The sequence below is a fragment of the Orbicella franksi genome, chromosome 5 (genome assembly GCF_964199315.1).
Source record: "Orbicella franksi chromosome 5, jaOrbFran1.1, whole genome shotgun sequence".
Classification (NCBI taxonomy): Eukaryota; Metazoa; Cnidaria; class Anthozoa; order Scleractinia; family Merulinidae; genus Orbicella; species Orbicella franksi.
In genome coordinates, this window is record NC_138149.1 from 19,103,460 (window position 1) to 19,117,760 (window position 14,301).

General features: G+C 38.0%; 2 protein-coding genes across 5 annotated transcripts in view; both read right to left on the minus strand.

Moving 5' to 3' along the window:
- LOC145487498 (adenylate cyclase type 5-like) overlaps positions 1–14,301 on the minus strand; it is a 219,901-nt gene that overhangs the window by 16,420 nt on the left and 189,180 nt on the right. For all 4 annotated transcript variants that reach the window (XM_081466304.1, XM_081466303.1, XM_081466302.1 and 1 more), the window contains 4 exons: positions 11,699–11,818; positions 8,647–8,793; positions 7,999–8,091; positions 6,815–6,929 (listed from right to left, as the gene is read on the minus strand). In XM_081466304.1, coding sequence (XP_081322430.1) covers positions 6,815–6,929; positions 7,999–8,091; positions 8,647–8,793; positions 11,699–11,818 — 475 coding nt within the window. The remainder of the gene's footprint in view (positions 1–6,814; positions 6,930–7,998; positions 8,092–8,646; positions 8,794–11,698; positions 11,819–14,301) is intronic.
- On the minus strand, positions 75–6,789 carry LOC145487579 (uncharacterized). Its single transcript, XM_081466406.1, has 2 exons — positions 739–6,789; positions 75–237 (listed from the first exon to the last, which is right to left on the minus strand). Exons 1-2 carry the CDS (start codon positions 891–893, stop codon positions 75–77), a joined length of 318 nt encoding a protein of 105 aa, XP_081322532.1. The 5' UTR covers positions 894–6,789.

Consider the following 14,301-nt stretch of genomic DNA (forward strand, 5'->3'; position numbering starts at 1 on the left):
GAACTTCAGAGATATAAATATTCCAATTTGTTTAACTATGAAACAATGTTCAATTCATGTCTATGAGCTGTCCATCATTCAACATCTTCAGTTTCAAATCCAGCATATGAAGATTTCTCCTCTGGAAATGTTGTTCTTATTGCATGGTATGTGCATGCAGGCAAAGGTATCCTCCTCCCACCCAAGTATCCATGGACAAGGCGAGTAAATTCTCGATAGGAAATACCATGCAGAAACCTATTATGAAAAAAAAAGATATTTAGATGAAAGGGTAGTGTCACAACAGAGAATTCTACATTCTAGCTCATTTTGTATTTTGTTCGATTTATATTAAAAAATACTTGTATCCAGCTCAGTTTTGTTTCTTGGATATAAATATGTATATACAGTAGAAAGAGATATTTTTCTGGATAGAGTGCATACGTGCATGGACATGCATGGAAAATTTTCTGACAACTCTGTCCAATATCTGTCCATAAATTTCATGCAAAAGAATTTCTATCTGAGACAAATCCTAATCAAAGGTTTTCAAATATTTTTGAGGTATATCTTAGTGGAGAATTTTTAACAACTAGAAGTTGACTAAAAAGGTTTTAAAGGAACACAAGCCAACAAACATGCAAAAAGTGCAGTGTGCAAGAATTTGGACAGCATACAAACTTAAATATTTTCACAATCAGAATAGTATGTTAGTCTCAGTGAGTGCAAACAGGCAAATTAATAAAAGTTTCTATTTACCTGTTTTCCGTTCCAGTCTGACGATACTTCATCTTATTTCTTGTCTTGTATTTATCAGCAGCCAACCGCGAACTCCACTTTTGCAGGCAAACTTGGCTGAATCCGGGATGCTGCGTAACACAGTTCGGCTTTGTGCCCACTTCTTCGATTACCATTTCACTAGATAGACACTTCGCACACTCTTCTATTTCCACGCAGCACTGGAATTCGTTCAGGTTCTGCAGATTCTCCGCACTACATGCACCTGTAGAGGAACCAGCGGTTAGTAAGCCTTGACTAATCGATGTAAAAAACAACAAACAATACAGGAAACACTGCAGTCTAGGTCTGACTCACCACAAATTCACGAGTTGTTTCCCATCATAACGATCCTGGAGCTTTCACTCAAACTCAACTTGCGTTTCTTGCCTTTTTTTGTATTCTGAAAGCCACTCTTCAGTTGCTATCGGCTCATCCTCATAGGGTTTGTAGTTGTCTGGGTCTGGCTGGGAAACTTGCTCTTCGCCTAAATTTTCATCATCTTCGACTTCAATATCGCCAATGTTGATGTGGCCAGGGATAAAATTGTACTCTGAGTCATCAGAATTGTAGCTCCTTTCCGAATTAGAGTCGTTGTCTGACATTTTGGAAGAAGAAGACCGAAAAAGCAGAGAACACGCGTAACTCGCCATATATCTTTGTTGTGTTTTGTTGTGTGTTATCGCCAAGATACCGGGTTGACGTCACAACTTACTAGTGCCAGTCCTTCATATAGCGCGTTTTTTACTCCGAGAACCATGATTTCGATCGGCTTTTAAAAATCGTGATTAACTCCAAATCTTATTTCGCTGCTTTTTTTTGTTTATTTTATATATCTACTTTTGAAAAAGAAAGATATTAGGTAAGGGAGATAGGCACTTTAACTACTAAAAACCATATTCCATTACCTACTGCGTATCCGAGAGCAATAGGCACACTCTCTCTGTTAAATAACAGCATGTGTGATGTTGTGCTCCCACTATGGCCGTGACAAGAATTTTAGAAAAATGGTGAAAGTGCAGCTTAGCCTTGATTAGATATACATGTAATTGTTCATTAGAGGAAAAATAATTACAAAGTAGATCCACTCAATGGTACAAATTCACCATTAATATACAGCCTGTCTGGAAATTTCTTACTGAAGAAAGCCTTAAGACCATCTTGCCTGGTGCATTTAAACTTGTTCTTCTGCCTTTTTCTAAGGTCGTATAGTTCTTTGGGGATGTCTTCAAAAACCGCATAATCCTTGCCCTTCAGTTTCGCTCGAGCTTTTTGCATAACTTGTTCTCTATCCTGGTAGCAGAGAAAACGAGCAATAATCAGACAAAGATTGCCACTGCTTCTTGGTTTGCCCAAACAATGGACTCTTTGAAATTCAATTCTTTTCCTTGCATCAGTGACATTAAGTTCATCTTCCAAGAATTTAAAAAGGACATCTGTAGTGTTTTCACTATGTAGGAAATCGCTCGACTTCGCTGCATTCTGGTTGTCTGTTGAGTCGTTGGTATTTTCAACGATACCAATAAACTTCAGGTTTTGTGTGTGCATGCTTGTAGCATAGCCTTTCACATTTATTGATGTAATTGAGCACAATATGGTTAATAAAGGTTATCAGGAAAAAATAAATAAATAAATATACTTCACGTTTTCTCTTCTGTTGTAGGATTCGGAGTACAGGAGCTGTGTCTTAAGGTTTTCATTCTCAAATTTGAGATCCAGCAGGTCACGTTTCAAGTCGGTGATGTCAGTGGCATTAAAGTCTACACTTAGTTCCAGTTTATTCCCAGAGTGAACAGTGATTTTAGATTTAGCTTTCAGCTCAGCAACGTCCTTGTCTAAGCTGGAAATAGCTCCTTCTATATTGGCCATGATAGTGTATAAATTATTTCAGTGGTTTTCGATGACATCCAGCCTAGTGAGTCTCTCTAAGACTTCATCCAGTTTCTTCCCAAGGTCAATGGCCACTGAAAGAGCTTTTAGAGCTTCGTCGTCGTCTTCTTTGTCTGGATATTCCACTATAAAGGTCTATCTTGACCTTTGGTCTTCAGGAGAAGTTGAAGAATCACCCACTGTTTTAGGTCTATCTTTTCTTTTACCGAACATATACTGCACTTTATTCAACAAGAAGATCTTTTAGATCTTATAACCACGCTTTTAAAATTTAACTGTTTGCTTAGCACTACCGTCGGAACGTAGTGCACATTTCAAAGCAGTCATTGATGATTCTTTTCTTACTGTAGACATCACATCACTTGATCAACACAAACCGTATTATTGCACCATCAGTGGTAGCCGTTGACAAATCTCCGATGACGTAATGGTCCTAATCTAGAACTTTCTTCGGGATATGTATGGGCATGAACGATATGAACCACACGATAATAACACTATTAACAACAGCTTTCTTTCTGTAAAGACATGATTAAATTTGATTGATGTTTTCCACGAGTAAAGGGCTAGCAAAGTAGTCACACAAGTCATGTAATTTAATAATGAAACTCTATCCCGACCGATGTATCGATTTTGGTCACTCCAGTGGCTACAGATTGAAAACGTGACAGAAAATTGGCATTACTTTTGATTCTCACCAAATTTGGACAGTGGGAAGATCTCATCATTAGCCAATTACAGGCCATTTTTCAGGTCTTTTCGTCACATCCTCCCCCCTCGGGAGAATTTTGTCAAGTTAGCTAATTTAGTATGCAAGCCACCATAATGGCGGTCGCTGTCGGCGAAACGTTTATTTGCTCAAAATTGGGGCAAAATCTTTTGGAGATGGAAGTCAGGACATTTGTAAGGATACAGAAAATAATATGGGACCAGTTGGTGGCTTCTAAGGCTGAATTTATCCAGAAGTAAGCTGTATTTTCGTTTTCGTGCCGAAAGCCACACGGTGAAACATTATCGGTTTGTTCTGCTGTCTTGTTCTGTTTTTTCTCTTGGTCATTTTTGTAGCCCGCCGAGGCCATTCTTTCGCCTAAATGAGTTGAAAAAAGTTCGAAAAAGATGTTCCCATTCAAGTTTAAGCTCTCAGGCGATAATTCTGGAGTTTTTTGGCCAAAACGTCGGCTTTGTTATGTTCGTGTTTTTCGGTTGCTATGGGCGACCGTGGCTCCCTTTGTTAGGTCAAGTCTGAGGAGTGAGGTCACAAAAAAAATTCTAATTAATTCTGGTTTTGTTTGATTTTGCTGAAATTTTAGCACGATAAAGCTGGATTGTTAAGGAATAGATTTACCTTCTGCCAATGTGTGGTAGCTATTAACGCTAAAGTGATATATCGCTTCGATGTCAGGGTTTTGAAGAGAGTTTTTGCAACGTGTGGGTTCGGCGTGATTTTGTAATCTGAGATTTTTGTTGACCCTGAAGAAACAAGGTTTGGCGAGTAAACATTACAGATTGCGTAATTCAAAGTTGGCTGAGTGGAGATCTGCATCTGGTCTCCGACAAAAATAAAATTTAAAAAAATAATAAACCAAGGGTAGAACATGAACCGCGCTCGGCCCATTGCCGTGCGGTTAATAAACGTCACCGTGATGGAGCTTTAAAAGCATGTCTGCTCTGCCATCTTGTGTCCCCAGTCTCCCCCTGGAGACTGGGGAGCATTGCTGTATTCAGTAGACATATTTTCATAGTTATATACAAAATATCTCTTTGTGTCACATCAAAAATGGGCGTGGCAAAAGGTCATAAGGTTAATCATTAATATCTCACCAAATACTTACAGGAGAATGATCTACTATATCTCATTTAAAAGAGCATAAAAAATACTCTCTAGAAAAAAAAAGCTTTCCTTCATGGAAGCTAGTAGTAATTTTTAAAAAATTTAAATAAATTAGACCTCACAAAAAAAGGGAAAAAAATGTAAAAAAATATTTAAAAACTGTATTTCCACTCCACTGGTCTTAATTTAACAGCAAACACATCCTGAAAACAGAGCGCAAAACCATCGAAACCGAAATTTTTTAGATTATTATTTTTTATCTAATTAAAAATCTCGCATTTCTGTTACCATGGCGACAGCCAGTGGAAAATTAACTTAGATTGGGTTACGCGTCCTTTCAAAAAGTGTGTTTACTCAACGAAACAAAACTTTTTTCCAAAGTTCCTGAACTCTATGATCCCAAAAAGGATTCAAGACACGTAATTCAAGAATTATTCGAGATTGCAAACGGAAAATTGGCAGTCCGATGGGAATTTAGTCACATTTGAACAACATGCTTGGATTTGCATAGCACATGGCGAAGGTCATGCAAGCTCACTTACTTAAAATTTTCGATTCTAATTTCTTGCTAACCCTAAAAATTACATTCGTATTTACTTCAAATACCTTTAGGAATGTTGTCCGCTTCCGAAAACATCTTCAGGACTTTGAAATCATGGACATCGCTCGCTCAACAAAAGGCGGCCATTTTGACTTGAAATTGTGTGATAATGCAATGTCGTCGTGTACGCTACATTGAAGCATCCCATGAGAAACTAGCCATGTGCTTAGGTAATTATCTCTAGTTTTATGTCCCCAAATTTCAGGGGAAATGAAAATAATCCGATTTTTTTAGAATTTTTTAGTCATCAATCCTGAAGCATTGAAATTTATAGAGCATGACTGGAAAGAGATAAATTATAATTAAGGCACAATTTTTGTGACTATTTTCATACTGGTTCAAAGTAAAAGATGTTATTTGATATATGTGACCATGCACGGGAAAACATACCTTAACGCTTATCTGTTAGACGGGCAAAAGTGTTAAGCATCTGTTAGTTGTCCGTTAGAAAGTTTTATCATAAACGATGGAGGTGTTATCCCAACCGTTAGATGTTAGCATCAGGCCATTAGAACAGTTAGCAACTGTTAGCAAGAGACATGTATCGGTTAGCTGTTAGCATCAGACTGTTAGACAGGACAGCATAACCGTTAGCAAAAACTCTGTAATCTGATAGCACAGCTAGAGAAGCCGTTCGGATCCGTTAGAATAAACTAGCATCTGTTAAACGGGTAATGATTCCGTTAGAATGGCATGACTTGAGTGGAAGTAGAATGTGGTAGCCTAATACAGTGTGCAACGAGAGCAGCTCTTCACTTCCATTTAGTTCAAAACAACCAGGAGAGATTAGCGTTAGAAGTTTAGTGATTATTATTTTTTGATGCCCTGATGATTGATAAATACAACTCAAATGAAATTCAATAAAGCCTTCATACTATAATTATTATATACGATCCAAAACAAAACACATTTGCCGCTTTTGAAAACAGACACGACATGTAAAATCATAACAACGATCGTTACAATGCTTTGATCATCCGTCAGGCACAATTAGATAACCATTAGAAGATTAGGACAAAACGTTAGAATGCTGTGAAGGCCGTTAACTATCCATTAGCTATCCGCCCATTAGCGACCGTTTAACGGATAAGCATTAAGGTACGTTTTCCCATTCACAGTCACATATAGGATATGTAATGGTTAAATGGAAGCAAAAAATAAAAGCAGAATGTTTTACTAAATGACAAACAATCACCTAGTTTGGAAACCGAAATTCTACTTTTTGTTGGATTTCTCAAAATCAAAAACTCTCTACCAAGTTTTAGTCTCCTTTTTGCAAAAAAATAGTTTGCGAAAGAGTTTCTCCTGGCAAAATATGAAGAAATCTGTGATTTTAGTTTTGGAGGTCAATTCTTGATATTTAGAGTCTCCTGGTCTTAAAAAGTAACAGGAATGAAAAAACTGTCAAATGAAAAGAGAACACCAGTGCTGTTTCTTAAATTATTTTTTTAGCTATTTGTGTTGACTTCCACACCAGAAGATCATATCTGCAGTAATTGTTGTAAAATAAGGGATTTCAATAACACTCATCACAAATTGGCCAATAATCACTTTCTGAGTGACATGATATTTCTGTATTTGATTCAATATTTCTGTATTTCATTCCATTCTTTGCAAGCTTTGTCTTAATGCAACACAAAGTTCCCGTAGCTTCAATTTCCTGTAATCCACCAAACCATTTCTGCATCTTCTGCCATTTATAAATATGCTCTACTGTATACCACTCTTACACTTACCAATTTTCATTTTGAAGTCGTTGAAAGAATGCAAATTAATGTCTGCTAGTTTCTTTTTCATGGCCATGGCAAAGTCAGCCATAGTCACTATATGACTCAGCGTTGCCAGCTTCTCCTGAAAGGAAAGCATGCATTTAGGGCTTTTCAGTTTTTGTATTTGTTTGTTTGTTTGTTTGTTTGGTTTAGTCTACCACCAAAATTGATAATATGTGGAACTTGAGGACATTCATGCAAATTGTTTCTGTGCATCCCTACTGTGCACACAAGTTCACATGTCATGCATCAAGTGCATGCTAATAATAATAATAGCTATAGGTATAGCTTTGCCTGGATTTAACTACCTTGGATGTCTGGTGACCCCTATTTTTCTTTTGATGGATCAATTTCCCTACCAATTTTCTTAGTTTAGCCAACAAAGGAAGAAACTCTATCAATTAGAAGTTTGCATTTTTTTGCAAAATGCACCATCAAATTCCATTCTGTTTAGCTCTTTGTTTATCTGTGGGGGGGGGGGGGGTCAAATGCCTCTTGAAAGGTTAAGGTTTGTGAGAACGTTGGCAACATTAGACTTATTAACGCAACAGATTCCCTTATACAAAATATTACTAGGATAGTTGGTCTCTGTTGATCCTCCTTTGATATCTTAAGGTAAAACCCTAGAGACCATGCTGATTTACGCATGCCAAATTTTCAAAATCAGACTGGTTTTCCACATGCTTATCTCTGAAACGAATCTTCCCTGACCACTAATTTTTGTTTCATTTCTGAAACAAGTAATTCAATACCTGCCCGCAGTGGAAGTTTGAAGAAAATCTATTGCGTAGAAAATATTTGTGCGAATGTCCTTGAGCTTACATCTGCAAAGGCTGACATGTGAAACTCTTCACTGTTCACAACTGGAGTGGTCATTATTAATTTTATGGGAGTTGGCATGGAGAGTTTGAAATGTTTCTGGATAGAGTTGGGAGTCCACAAAAGATCAGAGCACAGTACTCGAAAGGACCCAACAAAATTTAAGCGACATAATCATCTCACATTTTTTTGGCAAAAGAATGATCAAACTTGACTTCTTCAAATGTTGTATAGTTTGGAATTATACGATAGCTAATTAACAACAAATAGCATAGTGGTTTTTCTCACCCAAAGAAAAGAATTTTTGTTCTCAAGTTCTTCATGTTACTAACCTGTGATTCAGGTTTGATTCCAGCAGCAGCCATGTATGTTTCACCAATGGTTTTAATCTTCTCTATGCACTGAAAGCGTGGCTCTGATAGAAGCTAAAAATGATCACAATAATGATTACTTCAGAAAACAGGCATAGGCATAAGATTTAAACACATTTTGACCCTCTGTGAGAAAGTCGTCCTCCAAGTGGAACACAAATTGTTTTGTCAGTCAATTGTGTCCCTGGCCATTGAAATTTAGTGCCTCGGCTTTTGAGACCAGTATCAAGTTTCTAAACAAAAACTGTAAGTATAGACCCATCTATAGTTACATCAATGTGCCAGTCCTCTCTGAATTTGAGTTTCATTTCACCTTACATATTAGGTAAGTGTTGGTAGTAGATGGCAATAGCTGCAACGTGTTTGAAGAGCAGCTTTCTAGAGTCAGTTGTTGAATGTAGTATATTTGCACTGTACAGTTGTGTTACTTGTGTTGTTCAGCAAAGTGAACATTGCTTGTTGGAGTTCAGTCCGTCTTGTGATCAGGATTCAGTCTTCGGTTCTCTCTCCCACAAAGTCTTAAAAATATGATAGGACAGCTGGGTATTCACTTATGCTTCAAATCACAAAAAGGTTCTACTAGCATTCACAAGAAGGAACAACAATCACCTCATCAAAATCCACCAATATCTCATTGAGAAGACGCAAGCACTCTACTCCTTCGCCATTAGCATCCAACTCAGTATAGAAGTCAGAGAAGTTACATATACTGGAGAACATGACAATTACTTTGTCACAGGACTGGTAATAAAGTTCCTGGAAACAAATACCACCACCAAAATAACATTAATTGTAAAAACACAAGTAGGTTATCTGTAAAGTATATTACTAACAACCCATTACATCAGGAGTAAAGGGGTTGTACAACAAGTAATACATTATTGTCATCTCATGTGGAAACTCAGATGTATTTAACAATTATTCCACGAGCGCACGTTGGATATGAGATCGTAGATAGCCAACAGGGTACGTAGTGCCGAGTTGGCTATAATCGTCTCATATCCAACAAGCACGAGAGGAATAATTGTTTTATCAAAAACGCCCCCAAAATATAGAAAAGTAGACTGAAGTAAAAACGAAAATGCCCAAAATATCTTGTGTACTCAGGGTCTGAAATTGCGACCAGCTGGTCGCCAATGTGACTGAAAATTGAGTGTTGGCAACCAGAATTTTGAGGCTTGCCAGAGAGTTGTCATGGAAATCAAATGCAAATAAATCTGGTGGCTAAGCCACACACTTGGAGTTGATCAGGCTTGTATTCATAAGGCTCCATTGGAATGGACACCACCTACAGTATTGTGCAAAAGTAATGCAAATGTATTTCGCCGAAATTCGCGGCTTTTCTTGGCTTTTCGACGAAAAAATATTGCATTTTTGACAAAAAGTCACGATAATTTGCGATGCCTATTGTTTCCAACTGTGTGAATTTTCAAATGACAATTCGCTTGGAACGAAAATTGACGTCGAATTTTTGAGCGCAAAATTGCTCTGTTCGATGAATGACTTCGAACATTTGAGCAAAATTCTGCTCTTTATTAGCGCTGCTCAAACATTCCCAAGCATTTTGTGGACGACAGTTTGCCAAGTTCGAATTTGATGCAATGATTCTATTCTGCTGTCACCTCACAATGTGCAAGCTTGCCCGTTTACATAACAGTTCTATAAGACTCACTTGGATATACTTCAAAGGTTTCCTTTACTGTTCACTTTATGTTGAAAGCATCGCAGCTCTTACACAATTATTCTTCAGTCCTTCTAGGCCACAAAGGCCACTCACTGACCCAAGCCATGTTTTCGTAACCCAGACTCTGCGCGAACTTGTTTTTGTGTTACCATAGTAATTGCTAGTGTTTAATAGTGCTAACGTGCATTACACAATCATTCCGGTTGAAACTCTCTTGTGGTAATCATGCCAAAAGTTCCAATTACATGTGAACACGAATTGAGCTTCTTTACAAGCAAGATCTCCACCCAGCTGAGATATTTAAATTGCTGAAAGGAGAGTTAATTTAGACACTCAATTTAAACCGCTTTATAATTATTTACTACTGTTTTAACCGAGGAAACCCTATTACATTGTTTCACTATTAAGAAATTGTGGTAACCCCCAACCTCCTTTCTCCCAAAACTTAGCGTCTTGATCTTCCTACATTTTTCTCAGCCTCTTACCTAGACTCTAAGAAAAGTCCTTCGTCTTGTTTATTCATAACTCGCCAGACAAAGGACGATCGTCGCTCGCTTGGACGCTTAGCGACCCTTGCACGGCCACTATGCGGCCTAAAACCTTGCAGCTCCTTTGCTTGCTTAGCTATTCTACCCTAAACCTCACAAGGTTGCCTTGTGGCAAGTCTACTTTTTCCCAGGCAGAGAGCAAAACTTACCCTGGCTTCAACGTGTGTTATAAGTACTCTTTTCTTGCGAATGCCTCACTTTCCCTTTACATGATGCAGCTACGGAGGCAAAAACTATAACGCAGGCCAAACCACTGCAGGCTTGTAAGTTTTCCAAGTCTGTCAACATCCGTCAACATGGCATTCAAGTGACATGGCATATGGCTCTGCATAAATACGAACCACTAGGTCGATGTTTACGGTCGATATGGAAGCAGAAAATGCTTGAAATAAGCTTATTGCCTTTAAACCAGGCAAGGATTCAATTTACAAGGTAAGATGTCTGAAGACTGTTTTGTACAATTCAACTCTGCAGCTGATCGAGACATGCACTCCTCGTGCTAAAAACATGCAAAAGACATTTGAGAGCTTTTGAGTTTTGGTTCCAAAACAAAATGTAATGTTTCATAAAATAAAAATGTTGTCTGCAAAAGTTCTGTCTCATTTCAACGCTGTTTCTTTTGGGAAAGCGGGCTTCTGTAAACATTGTCACGTCAACAGACTTGACCTACTTGTGGAATTGGCACCCAGTTTTACCAATCGATACGTAGGCTTGAAAATCAAAGTTGCTAAAACAAGGTTTACGAGTCTGTGTTTAAGAAATTATTTGTGAGGTAATTGCTTTTTTGTTGTGTGATGCAATCGCTTTTTTTCGTTGGAAATAGCCGATTAAACTGTTGGATCATTGAACCTATTTTTGATATGAGTTTAGTTTATTTACATATGCTTGTTTGGAACTGTCATTCATTGAGGTTCATGTCACAAAAATTCGCTACTTCGAATTTTCGTTTGGTTGCCTTGAAAATTCGCCACTTCAAATTTTGCTATCTCAAATTTTTGAGAAAGATTGTGATTTTTTCACTTAGAACCCTACGAAACATCTTTCAAAATTTGACAACTTTTCATGGAAAATTTGCGAGAACAAAGGATGAAATTCGATGAATTTCATTTGCATTACTTTTGCACGATACTTTACCAAAAGGAAACCTTGTTGGCTAAAAACCAGCTGGATCCAAACTGTCATGGCTGATCTCAGTGACATAAAATTCACATGGGGCCAGGCACAACATGCTGGTCAAAATAGGGATAAATTGAGAGGGATTGATGTTGAACTATGTCCTGCAAGGGATGAAGAGTGTTAAGTAAGAAATTGTTGCACTTAATGGTTTTGCAGTAGAAGAGTGACATTAACCTACTGACACATTAGTGTATTTATACCAATCTATAACTACTGTACAACAAAAACTGTAAAATTGGAGTTATAAACTTACATCATTTTTCTTGGCTTGTTGTGCAAGGAAATGCTGTGCGACATGGTCTGGAAGGATGTTGTACAACAATTTTTTATTGTATTCTCTGAGTTGTTCCATTTCTTCCCTTTCTTCTGTGGCCTTGAAAATAGAAGTAAAGAGTAGCTCATTGGCATTTTCATTTAAGCAATTGATGGTGATTCATTTCGATACTATGAGTTACATGATAAGGATCTGCCTGCAGGTAGTTAAATGAGTGTTGAAAAAAAAATTTATTGCACTTCACTAGGGAGTTATATGTGTTTCACATGACTGCTCCCATTTATAAACACACATGCAGTCCAGTCCTCTAATGTGCTCTGATGTTACCTTATCAAAGTCAGTAATTGAAATTACTCAAGATCAAGTTAACAATCAACTAATAACTGTAAACACCCACATACAAGAACAACTAGATTAAGAAAATCAGACTGAAAGTTGGCCAGTAAAGCACCATAATTATGTATAAGAACCAATTCAGCCTGACAAATACATGTTCTTTTTTAAAAGGAAAGAAGATGCCAAAATAAGAAAGCACTCATATTTACATACTATGGTATGCTGGACCATAAAAACTCTTAATGTTTACTTATATTAGTAATTACAGTTATTTTTCTTACTTCAAATTTAATTTTCAGTGCAAGTATTTAAATACTGTTATATGTTAATTAAACCTCTAGTAATGTATAATGTACAGGTTGTATAGTATTTCTGAAACAAATTTTAAGAACATTTTCAGGATTTCCTCTCACTAAACACCCCATAAAGAAGAACTTGATCAGCCTGAAACCCAAAATCATAGGTTCTTACATGTGGGTGTTTACTGTATTTTAACTGCCCAAATGTGCCGCAATCCATTAATCTACCTAATAGTACTTATCTTTAATTCTACAAGTAACACTTTTTCTCCAGCATTGCACTTTCAGTTCACTGACATCAATAACTATTAGCTCAAGCAGTTTAAGGTCTGGGTCAGGAATGTAAATGGTAATTTACTGGTAAAGTAGAGTTAACAACTCAAAGCATTTCAAAACATTGAAATGTTCCATCTGCATGCTAGTGTTATTTCAATCAGCATTGGGCTGTCTAAGGTTTGTCACCACTTGAACACTATCATGCAAGAGACATTGCTTTAAGTTCAGAGAACTGCTCTTTATTTCACTTGGCAACATAACACTGCATACTTATGTCACTTTCTCTGCCTTCACTGAAATGAATGCACAGCTAGCATTGTGCAATATATACAAAGTTATGTATTGCGTGTCCCTTTGTCCGCATAGCACAAACTTGGCGTGAGCTGAGCTTGTATATTTATATTATCTGTATCGGTTTTTTGACCATGTCTTGTACCACTCACATTTGGAACTGCCACAACTGTCCCACCAACTTTGATCCAAAAGCCTTGTTTCTTCGTGAGTTACAGGCCCTGCTGAAGAATGGTTCAATCCTTTTGGCCTTGGCACACAATCTCATGAGGACTGACAGCAAGGCTAAAATCAGCCAGTGAGTCTTCAAACACGACCACGAATGTGGAAACCCCCAGTGTCCCACTTCAACTCTGGAGAACATTCCTGCCTTGGCTTCCACCTCGGATGTTCCTGTTGTCCCTTTGTTTGAAGCGACAATGCATGCCTGCGTTTTCAAGCGACCAGCTTGACCAGTTTTGCCTACTCATTGTGGACACTGCTGGTTCTCAGCATCCTAGATCTGTACTGGTCCACAATGAGAATGTTACCATCCCTCTTCTCTCCCCAGCTAGCTTGTACGCTGATCAAGGCCAAGAACCACAAAGCATGGAAATACAAGATGGCCTCCTTACTGCAAATCTGCCACTTGGTAGAAGGTCCCTGGTAGCTAACACAGCTAATCTACAGCGCCAATACTTCGCAGGGAACTACGCCATCCACGACTATCACCGATCCCAGCGTGCCATTACTACCCTGGAAACTTATAAAAGGATTCTGAAACGTGAGTACACTGACTTTTATGAGATTTTGTCAACCAATATGTACCCCATAAATGCCTTTCTCTTTTCCAATAACTTCAGGTTGGCAATCAACCCTCAGGACTCATCCACATCAGCATTTGTTTGGACCCACAAAGAAAACGACATATTGATGGCATTTCATCCTGGCTTAAGTTCTGGAATGTCTACCTTTCCACTCTCCTCTCCACTTCCCTCACCTGACCCCAGACCTCCTTGCCTGCCAGGATCAAATTTGCAAATTTAGCTGGAAAGTCAAGCCCTCAGCCTGGCTAATGTACAACACTGCCTTCAGGCACAAGGCAGCCCCAAATATCTCTGCTCCTTTGTTCAAGAGTCAATGAGTAGCTATACAATGACATCCTCAAGGAAGAGACCTTCCCTTATTGACCATTGCACCCTAGCCTGCACTGCATGCTCTAAGACAAACCAGTCCCTTCGTTCCATCACAGCCTTCGCTTCTTCTTCCCTACCCAAGCCATCTTATATTTGTTTATTATAACCTTGTGAGGTTCAAAAACAAAAAAATTACATAATCTTAATAACACCTAACATTAGTAACATCAGTTATTTTTACATGCCCTGATATTACAATGCTGCC